The sequence below is a fragment of a genome, unplaced genomic scaffold (genome assembly GCF_019419815.1).
Source record: "Pyrus x bretschneideri cultivar Hongxiangsu unplaced genomic scaffold, Pyrus_bretschneideri_v1 Contig6, whole genome shotgun sequence".
Lineage (NCBI taxonomy): Eukaryota > Viridiplantae > Streptophyta > Magnoliopsida > Rosales > Rosaceae > Pyrus > Pyrus x bretschneideri.
Genome location: NW_025999798.1, coordinates 652226 through 666193, shown reverse-complemented (window position 1 = coordinate 666193; position 13968 = coordinate 652226). Strand labels below are relative to the sequence as shown.

The following is a 13968-nucleotide window of genomic DNA, read 5'->3' as shown; positions in this document are numbered from 1 at the left end:
TATCGACGTCGAAAAAGAAAGAATTTGTGGTTGCTCCAGGAAGCTTCAACTAGATTTTGTTTTTTTGGAGGTGTTGATTGAAATCACTTCCACAGCTGCAGGCATGGTATCTTCTTTAAGCAACATTTAGCATCTTGTAAATTTAAAAGAAAAGTTTGTGAAGAGGACAAGAGCTTGTGGATTTTGGAAATCAGGTTCTAATTTTAGTGGACGGTACAGAAAGTCTACTTTCCAGAGAAGATTGTAACTCAAGTAAACATAATTGGCAGGCTGCTTTCTCTGTGTTTGTACTGGCCTTTTATTTTGTTTGATAAAATCTGATCACCAGTAACCACAATAACCACAAAGAGACAACATAGCTCCAATGGCTTCCATTATGAAATTCACTAGGATTTAACAAAGCTTTTGCTCAAGTGCTATTAGATGGGGTGGGGTGAGAATGGTAAATCCTTTTCTTTCTTCCGACACAATGATGTTCCAATTACACTAATTTACGGGGAGGGGGAGTCGAATCCAAAATCAAGGAGACATGCACATTATCCTGATCAACTAGTCTAACCACATTTGCGAGAATGGTAAATCTTAGATTTAATTCGTAATGTGTACTTTAATTGTCTTTTTCTTTCTTTTTATTTTTATTTTGAAAATGGCCCATGATGGTAATAGGGCTTTGGTTACTATTGAGTTGGCTTCAGTCCCGAGCTGGAGTTTGTTTGGAAGTTTGGTATTTGGTTTCAATGAAACGAGTGTTCAACCGTTAGATTTGTTTTCAAAATTTGTTAAATATTTTATGTTCAATCACAACTGTTCTTTTTTCGTAGCATTGAATGATACGTATCATTCAAGCAAAATTAAGAAGTTTGGGGCCTTTAGTTCTCAAAGAAAACTTTGTTCTAGACTTGTTTTTCATGTTTTAGCTACCGTGAGAAAAGAAAACATTTCAGCATTTCGCCATTGCAGTAGAACTATCTGTATAATATGTCCATGAAACCGTCTGATCGATGCATAGAACGTTTCTCACGGACTTAGCCTCCGAATTACAGCAACCCTTGTGATAAAGCAAGACTGAAAAACAGAAAATGTGGAAATGTTCAGTAAAATAAGCTACATTCAATGGCCTCACTCAGCCTGTGTTTCTCATCCCTGCGGCGATCCCATTTATTGTGATGAGCAATGCATCCCTGAGTTTATTGTTATCGTCATCGCATCTCAGTCTCTTGAGTACCTCAACCTGTAACATGTTCATGGGATTGAGAAAGGGGAGCCTGCTTTCAATCAGCTTCCTCAAGCTCCGATTGTTCTCAGATAGTTTCTCGTGCCCGCTGACCACCAATACATATTTCTCTGTCGTCAAGAGCTCCTTTCGCAGCTCAGAACCAAGATGTCGCCTGCTTTCTGAGACAAGGACTTCATCGTAGTGTTTGGCTATTGGAGCGTCTGCCTTCCCCAAAATCATCTCTATAAGGTCAAGGGTACATTGAAAGAAAGGCCATTCTTTGTACATGGCTTTTAAGTCTTCGGTGTGGCCCTTCTTGCAAACCCCCCTTAAACCTGCTCCAACTCCGAGCCATGACGGAAGAACAAATCTGGTTTGGGTCCATGCAAACACCCATGGAATTGCACGAAGATGTCCGATTCCTGTGGAGCTCTTTCTTCTTGTGGGGCGGCTTCCTATGTTGAGGAAGCCAAGCTCAGCCTGAGGTGTAGCCTCATGGAAGTAGGCAAGGAATTCTGGATTTTCATAGACTACGCTCCGGTAGTTCTGGCAACTGATTTTTGAGATTTCCTCCATGAGGTTACGCCACTTTTCTTCACGAGGTGAGTGTGGAGGGCGTATGGTTGCAAGCAGCACAGCTGTTGTGTATATTTCTAGCTGCCTGACAGCAGTTTGTGGCAGCCCAAATTTTGCCTCAACCATCTCTCCTTGCTCAGTTGACCGTAGGGTACCCTGGAAATTTTAGAAACCATTGTAGGTTAAACATCATTAAGTAGAAACTACAAAGGTTTGTGTATTTATTTAGCCATCAGGCATAAGGTTACACAAATTCCGGAACCGCAGAAAGAATGTACACTACAGAATCAAACATAGACAGATTTAGTTGGGTACATGAAGATATCAAGTTATCGACAGTGTCTAGGTTCCAAACATAAGTAGAAGCGTGAACTGAAGTAGGTTGCAGATTGGGGTAAGTCTTTATTCAATGCAGATCATGATTGAGCATTTATCCCTTCAAACATTTTAAAGCTAGAATGCAATCAAGATACAGCAGACTAATGAATGAAAGAACAAGAAAACTTACCATTACAGAACCAGGCGGTTGGGATTGAATGGCAAGATATGTAGGGCCACCTCCACGACCAATACTTCCTCCTCGCCCGTGGAACAGGGTAACCTTAATACCGAATTCCTTACATGCTGCCACAACATCCTCTTGGGCTTTGTAAAGTTCCCATGCTGCAGTAAAACGCCCAGCATCTTTACCAGAATCGGAATATCCAACCATCACCTGCTCAGTATAATTTTGTAAGCTCCACGAGATTCATGGGACCCTACCAAAGTTTATTCAAAACTGCTGAGATAATTACCTCTTGAAGGCCATTATGGTTCTTGATTATGTGATCCCGGTACCAATCAATGGATAATAATTTTCTGATCGCCGAGCCAGCCTCTCTCAAGTCCTTCACAGTTTCAAACAAAGGAACCACCCGCAGCCTATACCAAGATGCATGAAATCCAGTTGTCATATTCATTCTAAGTGCAATTTATGCAGTAGGAAGCGCATTCCAGGAACAACTTAAAGGATACAAATCAATTATTACCCTATACATTAAGACAATGTTCTTACTCATAAAAGTTTAAGATGGTAAATAAACTGCTTAAGTAATCTAGCAATATTAACATAGAGGTGTGCAAACTTACGTTCCACCAGGACACGGCCTTCCTAGCCCCCCACTGACAGCAAGTCGTGCATCTTTCTGCAACAGCTCGACCGCGAGAACATCACTTGCCTGCCAGTTATGAATTGAATGGCAAAATTGATGTCAATTTTATCACTCAAACACATTTATGGAAACACTAATCTTGGAAAGAAAAAATCTCTTAATTTTAATGTGCACAAATTCTGCTTTATAGTGCACAACTTCAATATGAATCTGGTATATAAGTGGTATGACATACGTTTGACGCCATAGAAATCACATAGGCTCCAAGGGAATCGCTCCCCAGCTCAGCGGCAATGCGGAAGGTATCAAGTACTTCCTTAACATCAGAACCAACCTGAAAAGATTTTCATGAGAAAAGCCATAAGTCTCACAGTGAAGCACGAGCTCGGCAAATTGACAGGTAAAGAGTGTAAATTAGAGCCTTGATGCTGATAATACAAAGGTTCATGTTCAAGGCCTGCATCACCATTGTTCGAAGTATACATTTTCAACATTCCCAAAACCCTTGGAATGAAATTTTCGATTGAAGTAATTAGGTTAGTAATTCTGAATTATGTTAGCACAGTTATCCTGATGCTAAGAACCTTACCTCCATGCTTTTTGGAACCAGTGGTCTCTTCCCTTTGAGCTCTTTAGTAAGAAATTTGAGTTTCTTTTCTTCATCCCACTCACTGTATGTACCCATATCCAAATATTTGGTAACAGCATCAAGTGTTTCAGCATGCCTACCAGATTCCTGTCTCGTTTAAATCTTCAGTTAAAATATGTTACCAGAGCAAGATAAAAATTATATGCCAAAATAAGCACACCTGACGCAAGTCGAGCTTCATTAGTACCATCCCAAAGGTAGCAACTCTTCGGATCAGATCAGCAAGCCGACCGTCAGCTAGCACCCCAGATCCACATGCTTGCTGCAAAAAAAAATGATGGTTGTCAATATTAGATAGAAGTTTGTACAAATGTTCTGCAATTGTGTGTGACGCAGGTGCACAAGATAGTAGTAGAGAAGGGGAGGAGGGATGAGTTAAAGAGAGATTACCAAAGACTCATAGCATAGGAGCAGCGGTTCTAAAAGTTGATCTGAAGTGTCATAGTAATCCCATGGGTCGTAGTCACAAGGAAGATTTTCAAGAAGAAGCTCCAAACGTGTTCGTGTCTTCATAAGCTGAACCCGCGGAACAAATACAAGCATTAGTAATCGCCAGAACATACAATGACCCAATAGTCAATCCTTTTGAATAAAGCCTAAACCAACAGCACAGGAATATAAATAGAAACTTCTCTATGCAGACAACGACGACATACTTGACATAATTGAAGAATGAGTTCATAAACAATACCTTATCCTTTACATTACCAAGAACCACTCTATACGGAGCAATTCCAGATCTCTGAGGAGGCCTTGGCTCTAAAAGCTTTTGGAAACTAGACCTTCCAATCTGGGACTCTGCAAACATTTTCCTTTGGTTAAGCAGTCGACTTGAATTAGAAGAGGGAGACCCTGAAGATCCATTTGGTATCGTATGCCCATTGCGAAAAGGATTCTGGGATGAAGGATTTGACTTTGGAGAGTCCTGACCGTCCTGTCATAAGAGTGATATAAAAGTTCAAACAAAGAGACTATTTATAAGTAACCACAAACCATGTAAGAATCAAAATCGATGCTAGACTCAAATGCCAGCATCATAGAACTTCTTCACCTGATGGTTCAGCGGGTAATTAGCCCTCGGAATTTCAATTCGGGGAATGCAGTCTACATCAAGGAAAACGCAAGAATCAGTAGTATGAAATATAGCTGAGAGGAAAAAGTTAGCTTGCTATATTACAGACACTAAATAATGCTTTGCCCAAATTCGATTCCCTCCACACTTGATAATGAATTAAACTCCAGTGGGATCATTTTCATAAGCACTGCAACGATGAAGTATTACTTTGGGAATTGATGTGGGTTCCCACATGCATGATTTATTGTATGATGCAGAACTAAACAATTGCAGTTTTAAGAGGATAATTAGATGTCACCTGTGCACGAGGGTTGATCAGCTCTGGCTGGAAGTTGTGATGGAAGAGCCGCACCTTGTTGCTTCGACTGATGTCTACCAAAGTACTGATGCCGATTCTCATGGCGATCCTCAGATGAAGTTTCTGGAGAGAAATTTGATTGCCTTAATAGTTCAAAGTGAATCACAAATATTGTGAACATATATATATATATAAAGATAATGAATCCCAAGCATTCCAATGGAGATGACCAGTAGGCGGTACATAATTTCAAATTAGAAGGCTTGGGATAAGCATCTAAGATTACGTATAGGTTATGCTACATACAGAGTATTGTAAACAAAAGAGAAAAGATCACAATTCATCAATTTAATTACTCTCAAGTGAGTAACCGTGCAGTCTATCCCTGACATAGTGAAACTAAAGTAAGCGTTTAATGGCATATCAGTGTCTCGCAACATTTTTCCTTGAGCATGACAGAGATTTACAATTGTTGATCAGAACATCAAACTAACAAGTAATTGAAATCTTATTGTAACCGCAAGAGAATAGAATTATTGATGTAATCTGGTAAGCAGTTGATATATCAATGCAAAAGAACTGCAACATGCCAAACCTTGCTCTAGAATTTCTTCTGCCAGCCTTGACAGTCGATCACTGCAACGGTTCATGGATAGCTCAAATTTGAGGTTATCAAGTTCTCGAATGTAGAGATCAATAGCCATCCACTTAGATAAAAGTGAGACATCTTTTGTGACCTGACAATAAAAAGAGTGAGCAGATCAGTTGTCATCCTCCTAAACGAAAAATAACATAACACTACACAAACAATTATAAAAGAATAAATTGGGCTACCTTACAAAATTTTCATAGGAATGACGTGGTTATTGACAGAATAGACTCGTCTTGACTTCAAAGGAACAAATAATACAAGTTGGAAAAAATTTACAAATCAGAAAACATTCGGAACTAGAATTACCTTTGCTGTTACATTGGGATTTCCATCTCTGTCACCCCCCATCCAAGACCCAAATTTGATAGGTGTACAAGTTAATGGAAGTGGTTTTCCGGTATGCTGACAAATATATCAGAGAAAGAAAATCTTGAGATAAAATTCAGAAAGACAGAAGAGAGTGTATGCACAAAAAGAAACTAGAAAAGAAATTGAAGACGAACCTTCTTCAAAGCATTGCTGACTCGACGTAGATAATGAGGTACAGCTTTCCAAAGGGATTGCTCCACAATGTTCAAACCTGCGGTATGATGTATGCAACTCTTTCTGTTAAGAACCAAAGAACTTGAATACCATTAGGTAGTAGATACAAATCTAATATTCAACTATTTTACCTGCCCTAGCTTCATCAACCGGCGTAGGTTTATGGCGCCTAAGCTCATCCGTTTGCCATATTGAAGTTATTTCTCTTACCTTGAAAAGCAAGATACATTAGCCAAACGGAAAATTAGAAATATGACATTTCTTTGTCTTTTAGAATAAAGGAATTAGGCTGGAAAAACAATACCAGATCTTCAATCAGCATTTCTTTGTCTTCATCGCCAATATCAGGTCGGTGCTTGTAGTCTAAAAGATGCTGCAGGAAAATATATATCATAAATCAAAATAAATGTTCAACATGTTTAAGATTAATGAAAAGCCGCAAACAACTTACAGCAATTCTTATATGTTTGTATTGTAAGGTGCGACGATTAATTTGTGTAGGATGTGCGGTAAGAACAATTTCAACCTCCTGCAGCAAGAAAATGTTTGAGATTGAGAATAAATAGACTGATAACTCTTTACCACAAAAACATTTAAAATGCACACGCAAGGAAGATTAATACAGGACTATGCCTTAATCGAGCGAGTTCAACGTATACTCAGAGACCCAATTGAGCAATATATACTCTTTACTTCTCAACCAAGGCGTACAAACCGAGATGAAAAGAAGCTAGAAGCAAAGGAAACAAGAAGAAACCTGCTTGCAAACAGTATTATAAAGGTCGTCTGGGGAAACACCGCTATGAACAAGCTGATTAAAAACATCGTCACAAGATTTCGATAGAGATGCCTCATTCGAGTCATTTCGCTGCTTGCGAACCCTACACAAAGAAACAAAATTTCAATACTAATAACCATAAAGCTTATAAAACTCAAATATACAAGAAATTTAAATAGTTGTCTTTTCTCCAAGTCAACATTCTCTTAATTTTCCTATTTCATTGCCACAACTGGAAAAGAATGAAACTTGCATGTAGTTATAAGTAACTAGGCTACTCTCTGTATTGTTATATGGTTATACGGTGGAACCTCAACTTTCTAAACAAAACCGCGGATTTCGAGTAGGCGAAGAGATTACCTGTGATGGGTTTCGGCAATGCTCATCAAATTAAGGTAGTGGCTGAAAGTACGAGCGAGGATCAAGGCCTCCTCCAAGCTCATCTTTGATATTTCCGACGCCAGTTGCTTCTCCAGCACCTCCGCAACGTCGTCTATCCCCGCATTCCTCATAGTACAAGCACTCTGAAAACACGCACGCACACATTCAAAAAAGTAAAAAAAGCCCGATTTAAGCCTCTGTTTGGTTGCTAAGAAAAGCCAGGAAATGGAAGGAAAGTTGTCGAAACACAATACTCTCATCGCCATTTTTTGTTTTCTTTAGTTTCTTCTGTTTTTCTCGGCAACCAAACAAGGGTTAGGAAGTTTCGAAATGCAAAGGGAAGGAGAGAGACAGAGAGTGTGAATTACCTGAGCGAGGATTCGGGTCCTTTCGACTTTCTCCATGATTTGGCTTGGGACCTCTCGCTGCAACACCTCCTGCAGAAGGCTGCCGAGCATTCTGCAGTCGTCTTCGAAGCTCTGGAACGAGATTTCCTCCGCTATGTCGTCCGTCGTGTCCGTCATTGTTGAAGGGGATGGAGTTCAACAGAGAGAATGGGATGGTGGAGTTCTAGAGAGAGAAAGTGTGGTTCTATAAGTGTATGAGAGTGTTTCTGTGTGTGTGTTTTAGAGAGAGAAAGTGGAAGCGGGAGAGGCAGAGGAGGAGGAGGAGGAGGAGGAGGAGGAGAGGATGATGGTAATGGTGGAAGTAGTAGTGGTGGCAGGAAAACAGAGAGAGGGAGGGACAGAGTCTCTGCTTACGGATACTCTGGGGTGAAATTCGGACACACTTTTACCGAATGGAATGCCAAGGCTTGCTCCCGAGTGGCACTCTCCTCGTATTTTAAGGACAGCTCTGTGGCTCCGTGCCCACCTAATTCGGGAGATATTTTTATTTTTATTTTCTATAGAACCAATTATTTACATCAAGTCATTTATAAAACAAAATTAATAACTATAATTTATAAAATTTGATCTATATAATTAGTCTCCTTCGCATTACATTAGATCACTAGACTTAAGAATAAGTGACTGGACAAAATCTAGTTTTATTCATAAAATGAATAAATAATTCAACAAATAAATACAGTAAATAAATATAATAAAAAACTGGTGGGATCATACCGGTATATTCCTAGCACAGATCTTATCCTGATCAACAAGTTTGAGAGATAATTGAAAGGAAAAGAATCTTTCTTTTTTGTTTTCTACTTAAAAGATAGTAGCTTACAAATTAGTAATGAAAAACGAAAAATTTTAAAAAGAAATGGTGTATTTAGAGATGGAAGGTTTTTATTTTTATTGTTTGTTGTTTATTGTCACCTATATTCAACTCTAATTTACACTAAAATTAATATGTTAAACTAAAATATTTATGTAGTTGAAAATATCAATGTGTAAATTTATAAAAATATAGATGTTGATATCAATACTGGTTGTTTTCGACAAATTATGAAAATTTGCAATGAGGCAATATATCAACTCATTCAGATTTAGTAGAAACTAAAGAAAATTTTCTAAAATAAAATTTTAAAAGTTCGAAATCTGTAATGAGTTTACCAAAATTTCTGTTGTGAATTGATAAATATCATCAATGTTCCCTAATTTTTCCATATCTCATCAAATAAGATAAAGTTTACATTCCACCTTTTATTTCTGTATTGATCTTTAATCATTAAAATATTTCAACAAAAGAAATGATAATTTCGTAAGTATTTTAAACATTGATTGTGACTTTTACTTTTTTTTTTATCACAAATATTGTTTGTGACTTGAGTGTGTGACAAAGTAGGTTAAAAGAGGACGCGAAGGGCTAGTCCTCGTGATATATTTGGTCAATAATGCACTTGCATAGTTGCATTCAACTGCCAAAAACAAAAAAAATGTGATCAACTTTTTAGATATTTACTTTTGGATGCAGCCACTTGGCAAAATTTTGCTTCATCTACCATTCTCGATCAAAGCTGAAGACAGAGAAGCTCAGACATCTCCAAATCACATTTGTTTATCGTTTATCGTATATTATGCAATAAAAAATTATTATAAATTTTTTTATTTAAAATGAAATATAAACAGTACTTAACAAAAATTGATCGTATAATATACGATGAACATATATGATTGAAGATTTCTAAAATCTTCACAAAAAGAGCCCGAGAAGGATCCCCATTCAAAGCTGAATACCCGCAGGAAGAAAGCGACTGTCTCTGACAGCTATTTGGACGGGCATTGTTTTTCCTTCTTTTGGGTAAATTGGGGGTACAGGCCCAACAAGCAAAAAGTACTTGACCATGCTCTTTTTAGTAATTTGGTCTTCTTCAACCACTAGGTAAGTTGATCCAGGTTTGCCAAACCCATTAGTTAATTAGTCAACAAGTCTCAGTGCGAAGCACGACAACTGATAAGTCATACCGTTATGCACTACTGTTAATTTACGTGTTAGGATAAGAATTAATATTTAACATCAATAACATCAAGAACACTATTCTAAAAACATATGTAAAATATTTGAACTTCATAAATACATTAAAAAAATGAATACGCATGTAGCATGTCACGGATCATGAATTATTTTATTATACATTAAACATTATTTAGATCAAGCCATACAACGAGCTTGGTACAATTAAGTATGAAAATGAAATCTTCATTTTTCTTACAAATAAAAAAAAAAGACCGAATGCTAATTTTCTCGAACAATTTTCTAAAAATGAAATTAAACTTTGTTAGTGAGGTTGGGTAAGTCCAAAAGCATTTTTGCGTGTAGCACAAGCATGACGAAATGCACAATAAATACTTATTTTTTGTTGTTGTTATGGACTAACTGCGTATTTAAATCCTAAACCCTAAAGTTTCAACAAAAAGAGATTCAACGTCAATCAATCGGTCAACTCCCAGCATCCGTGGCGGGAGAGAATGGTCATTTTCGAATCTCTTTCATGAAGGCCACCAAATTAAGTGATCTATATATTTAAAATTTCAGTCAACGGTTTATTTGTTTTAACTTCTTAAAAACTATAATAATTTTTACCGTCAGATGAAATTTTCAAGATCCGGATCATTTGATCCAATGATCTTGTTGGAAGAGATCTAGATTTCTTCTCATGGCGGGAAAGCCCTAAAACAAAATGGGGTCGAAACGACATCATTAAACAGCGTTTTGACCGAAAGGTCCACCACAAAACAGTGAATCAGCCTTGCTTTTAAAGTGAGTCGAGTCCTGGCGTCAGGTCAGGTGCGTTGCGTACAAGAACAGAAACAAAATGGAAAACGGGACTACAGCCGCCGCCGCGAAGCCTAGAGTAGCGGTGGTGGTGTTTTTGCTGAGAGGCAAAACGGTGCTGTTGGGACGCCGCCGCTCCTCCGTCGGCGACTCTACCTTCGCCCTTCCCGGCGGCCATCTCGAATTCGGTAATTCTCACATGGGTTTTGTCCCCCTTCTTTCCTAATCCCAAATTAATTACTTAATTTCGTTGAATCAGTTCCAATTTTTCGAATTTCCACGGCCGCGTTTTGTAATTTTTGCAGGAGAGAGCTTTGAGGAGTGCGCGGCGAGAGAACTGAAGGAAGAAACTGGGCTGGACATTGAGAAGGAGAAGATGGAGTTGCTGACGGTCACGAACAATTTGTTCTTAGAGCCGCCGAAGCCGTCGCATTACGTGACGGTTTTCATGCGCGGAGTGGCGGCGGACCCAGATCAGGAGCCCCAAAACCTGGAGCCAAACAAGTGCCATGGTTGGGAATGGTACGAGTGGGACAACCTCCCAAATCCCCTCTTTTGGCCTCTGGAGAAAATGGTCAGGACCGGATTTAGTCCTTTTCCTAAAACAGTGGAATAAATGGAGATTCAGCAACCATATGTATTGCTATGTAATTTTACATGCATGATCACGCATGTGTATTATTGTACCTTTTTGAATGCTTATGAATCAGTTAAAATTGAGGGGTTTATTTTGTTTCAAGATGCGGGCTTTACTTTTATGAACCCTTATCTTTATGCTCGTAATCACTTGAGTTGCAAAGCGTTTACAATTTGGTTCGTTTGGATCACAGTTTCTGACTTTGATACAAGTCAAAGTCAGAGTTAGTCAATTATCAAAGAAATTTTGACGCATCATCATGTGGTGTTACTTTTTGATCATGTTCTATATATTGATATTGTATTCAATAATACAAACTTATCGTTGCGGATTAGTAAACCAATTTTTTTTGTTTTTTGGAAAAAGCTGAAATTCATTAAAAGAACAGCCCAAAGAAAACGGTGGGAGGGCCAATCCCTCACCGACAAAGGCCTTAAACAGAAGGCACGCCACATGCAGAAAAAACCTAATCTCCAACAGGGAGAAGCAGCCACCGAACTCTTGCTAGTAACCACTGGGGTGACAGCCATGTAGGAACCAAGACGAAGGGAGGATCCGCAAAGAGTCAAGCACAACTAAAAAAAGCCAAAAAAAAAGAAGGAAAAAGAAAACCCACCTCAACTAAACAAAACCAAGACGAGATTGGTGGTTGTGGTATGCCTGTTGAAAGGGAAGAAGGTGCTCTTAGGACGCCATCGTTCCTCCATTGGTGACTCCAAGTTTTCCCTCCCCAGTGGTCACCTCGAGTTCGGTAAATCATTTTCATATGAATACTTGCACAACGTACCATACCGATACTCTGTCACAAATATTTGCATCTTACCAATTTCACAACACGTGATTTTGTAACAAAAGACATCTCACTAGTATTAGGAATAAATTATTTATTGTATATTGTAGTTATTCTGTCAATTATCCAATATGAAATTCGTCTATTATTCAACATCTATTGCTTCGATGTGGGATTTTCAATTTGTTTTTGGTGTTTGTGCAGGTGAGAGCTTTAAGGAGTGTGCAGCAAGAGAACTGAAGGAAGAAACTGATTTGGACATCAAGAATATAGAGCTGCTGACGCTCACAAACCATGTGTTTCTAGAGGAAGCGAAGCAGTGCCAGTACGTGGCCATTGTCACCAGAGCAGTGTTGGCAGATGAAGATCAAGAGCCTCGTAATATGGAGCCAAACATGTGTGATGGTTGGGATTGGTATGAGTGGAACAATCTCCCTACTTTTGGCCTTTGGAGAGGGCGGTGCATGCCTGATTTAATCATTTCCGTCCATGATTGAATTAGTCAGGCAGATTTAATCTGTTAACAAAAAATAAAAGAACCAATTAATCTATGTACGTGAATAAAGATGGTAGATAGTTCTGCGCCGAATTAGCATTGGTGTGTTATTGTTTTATTTTTTTGGTATATGACAACATAGACAGTTTGTTGCTATTGATTTTTTTTGAAGAAATGGATTTTCGAAGTTACGTTTTTACTTAAAAGAAAATTGTAATTGATTTTATGGGGCTTTGAAAAAAATCCGATGATGATTAGGAAAAACTAAAACAAATTTCATGATCAGAACCCAGTGCTGGTCTTAAGCTTTTTGCGGCCCTGGGGGACACTAAAAATATGCCCTCACATAACTTCACATAAAATATATTTATTTTAGTATTAATAAATATGTACATAAAATATTAAAGAAAATAGACATTTTTCGTGTCAGGGACCTTTTTGGACAAATGATAGATAATCTCTACTGAACTAATTAAAACTACGGGGAGAGGAATTTGAACACGAGACCTTGACTGCAAGGGCAAACACTATAGGACCTTTCAAAAGAATTTTTCATAATTTAAAATCTCTAATTTTTATACGTACGCAATAAATGAAAACGAAAAACTGCTACTACTAAAGGCCACATATATTAATTTAACTTTTGTTTTTTATTTTTTGAGTTCTTATGAAAGGTCACACTTCAAAGTTATAAACATCATAAGGAAAAATTATAGAAGTATAGGATGATATTTTTGGATTGCCGATAACAACACTTTATTTAACAAAAAAATAAAACACCTTAAGTAGGATTTGAACCTAAGACCAATCAGTTAACAATCGACCACTCTACCACTGAGCTACTAAGGAACAACAAACTTAAAGAAGCCGAATCTAGTTCTTGGACCAACCTTTCCTCTGGATTCATCGTCTATTTTGGATTTTATCAATTGCATTGATCTTTCCTTTCTCTTGGTGAATCATATCTCAATCTTTTCTCTTGACAAATAATACAATAAAAAATTAGTGACTCCGCAGAGTCGAAGATAGAGTAAACCTACATCCGCGGAGTCACTAATTTTTTATTGTATTATTTGTCTAATTAGATGTAGGTTTACTCTATCTTCGACTCCGCGGAGCTTTGTCGAAACAGTCATCCTGACAAGTTATACCACTCCACCTAAGAGAATTATCAACAGCAAAGTTCAAGCACACACTTATAAGAGAATTATCGACAAGCCCCTGAATTGGCTTCAATCTTCTTATGGCCTGTGATGTCATTTTATTTTATTTTAAGTAGATTTGAGTTTTCAATTTTAAGAGAATTATCGACCCTTGCTGTTGTTGGTGCAATGCAACTAATCAGGTATGACTCTTAATTTTTTTTCATTTGGATTAGTCAATTTATTGCTATATTTTAGTTCGGTTTGTTCTTCATAGAGTTTGGAAATATATTCATACTATTGGATGGTCTAAGGTGTGTGTGCAAGTCTAGTGCTCTTGGGAATGGAATCTAGAAGAAACA

At 37.9% G+C, this 13968-nt stretch overlaps 2 protein-coding genes and 1 pseudogene across 2 annotated transcripts; 2 read left to right on the top strand and 1 right to left on the bottom strand.

Moving 5' to 3' along the window:
• Positions 1 to 927: 927 nt before the first annotated feature.
• Positions 928 to 8017, bottom strand: LOC103929215 (phosphoenolpyruvate carboxylase 4). The gene is made up of 20 exons (XM_009338373.3): positions 7688 to 8017; positions 7299 to 7462; positions 6918 to 7041; positions 6612 to 6689; positions 6465 to 6533; positions 6292 to 6370; positions 6121 to 6197; positions 5924 to 6019; positions 5561 to 5702; positions 4966 to 5088; positions 4644 to 4696; positions 4284 to 4526; positions 3983 to 4108; positions 3753 to 3854; positions 3533 to 3679; positions 3179 to 3277; positions 2921 to 3009; positions 2587 to 2713; positions 2301 to 2507; positions 928 to 1948 (listed from the first exon to the last, which is right to left on the bottom strand). Exons 1-20 carry the CDS (start codon positions 7841 to 7843, stop codon positions 1124 to 1126), a joined length of 3126 nt encoding a protein of 1041 aa, XP_009336648.2. The 5' UTR covers positions 7844 to 8017; the 3' UTR covers positions 928 to 1123.
• A 2547-nt stretch (positions 8018 to 10564) lies between these two features.
• Positions 10565 to 11280, top strand: LOC103929227 (nudix hydrolase 1). The gene is made up of 2 exons (XM_048571627.1): positions 10565 to 10729; positions 10847 to 11280. The coding sequence occupies exons 1-2, from the start codon at positions 10582 to 10584 to the stop codon at positions 11155 to 11157; spliced, it is 459 nt and encodes a 152-aa protein (XP_048427584.1). The 5' UTR covers positions 10565 to 10581; the 3' UTR covers positions 11158 to 11280.
• Positions 11158 to 12582, top strand: LOC103929226 (annotated as a pseudogene).
• Positions 12583 to 13968: the final 1386 nt, after the last annotated feature.

Excerpts from the sequence above, each read along its gene's own strand:
- LOC103929215 (XM_009338373.3), bottom strand. The coding sequence starts at position 7,843 with ATGACGGACACGACGGACGACATAGCGGAGGAAATCTCGTTCCAGAGC. Across the intron at positions 2,714-2,920 it reads AGGCCGTGTCCTGGTGGAAC|GCTGCGGGTGGTTCCTTTGT; the intron begins GTAAGTTTGCAC and ends ATCTTGGTATAG. Across the intron at positions 2,508-2,586 it reads ACCATAATGGCCTTCAAGAG|GTGATGGTTGGATATTCCGA; the intron begins GTAATTATCTCA and ends TATACTGAGCAG.
- LOC103929227 (XM_048571627.1), top strand. The coding sequence starts at position 10,582 with ATGGAAAACGGGACTACAGCCGCCGCCGCGAAGCCTAGAGTAGCGGTG. Across the intron at positions 10,730-10,846 it reads CGGCGGCCATCTCGAATTCG|GAGAGAGCTTTGAGGAGTGC; the intron begins GTAATTCTCACA and ends TAATTTTTGCAG.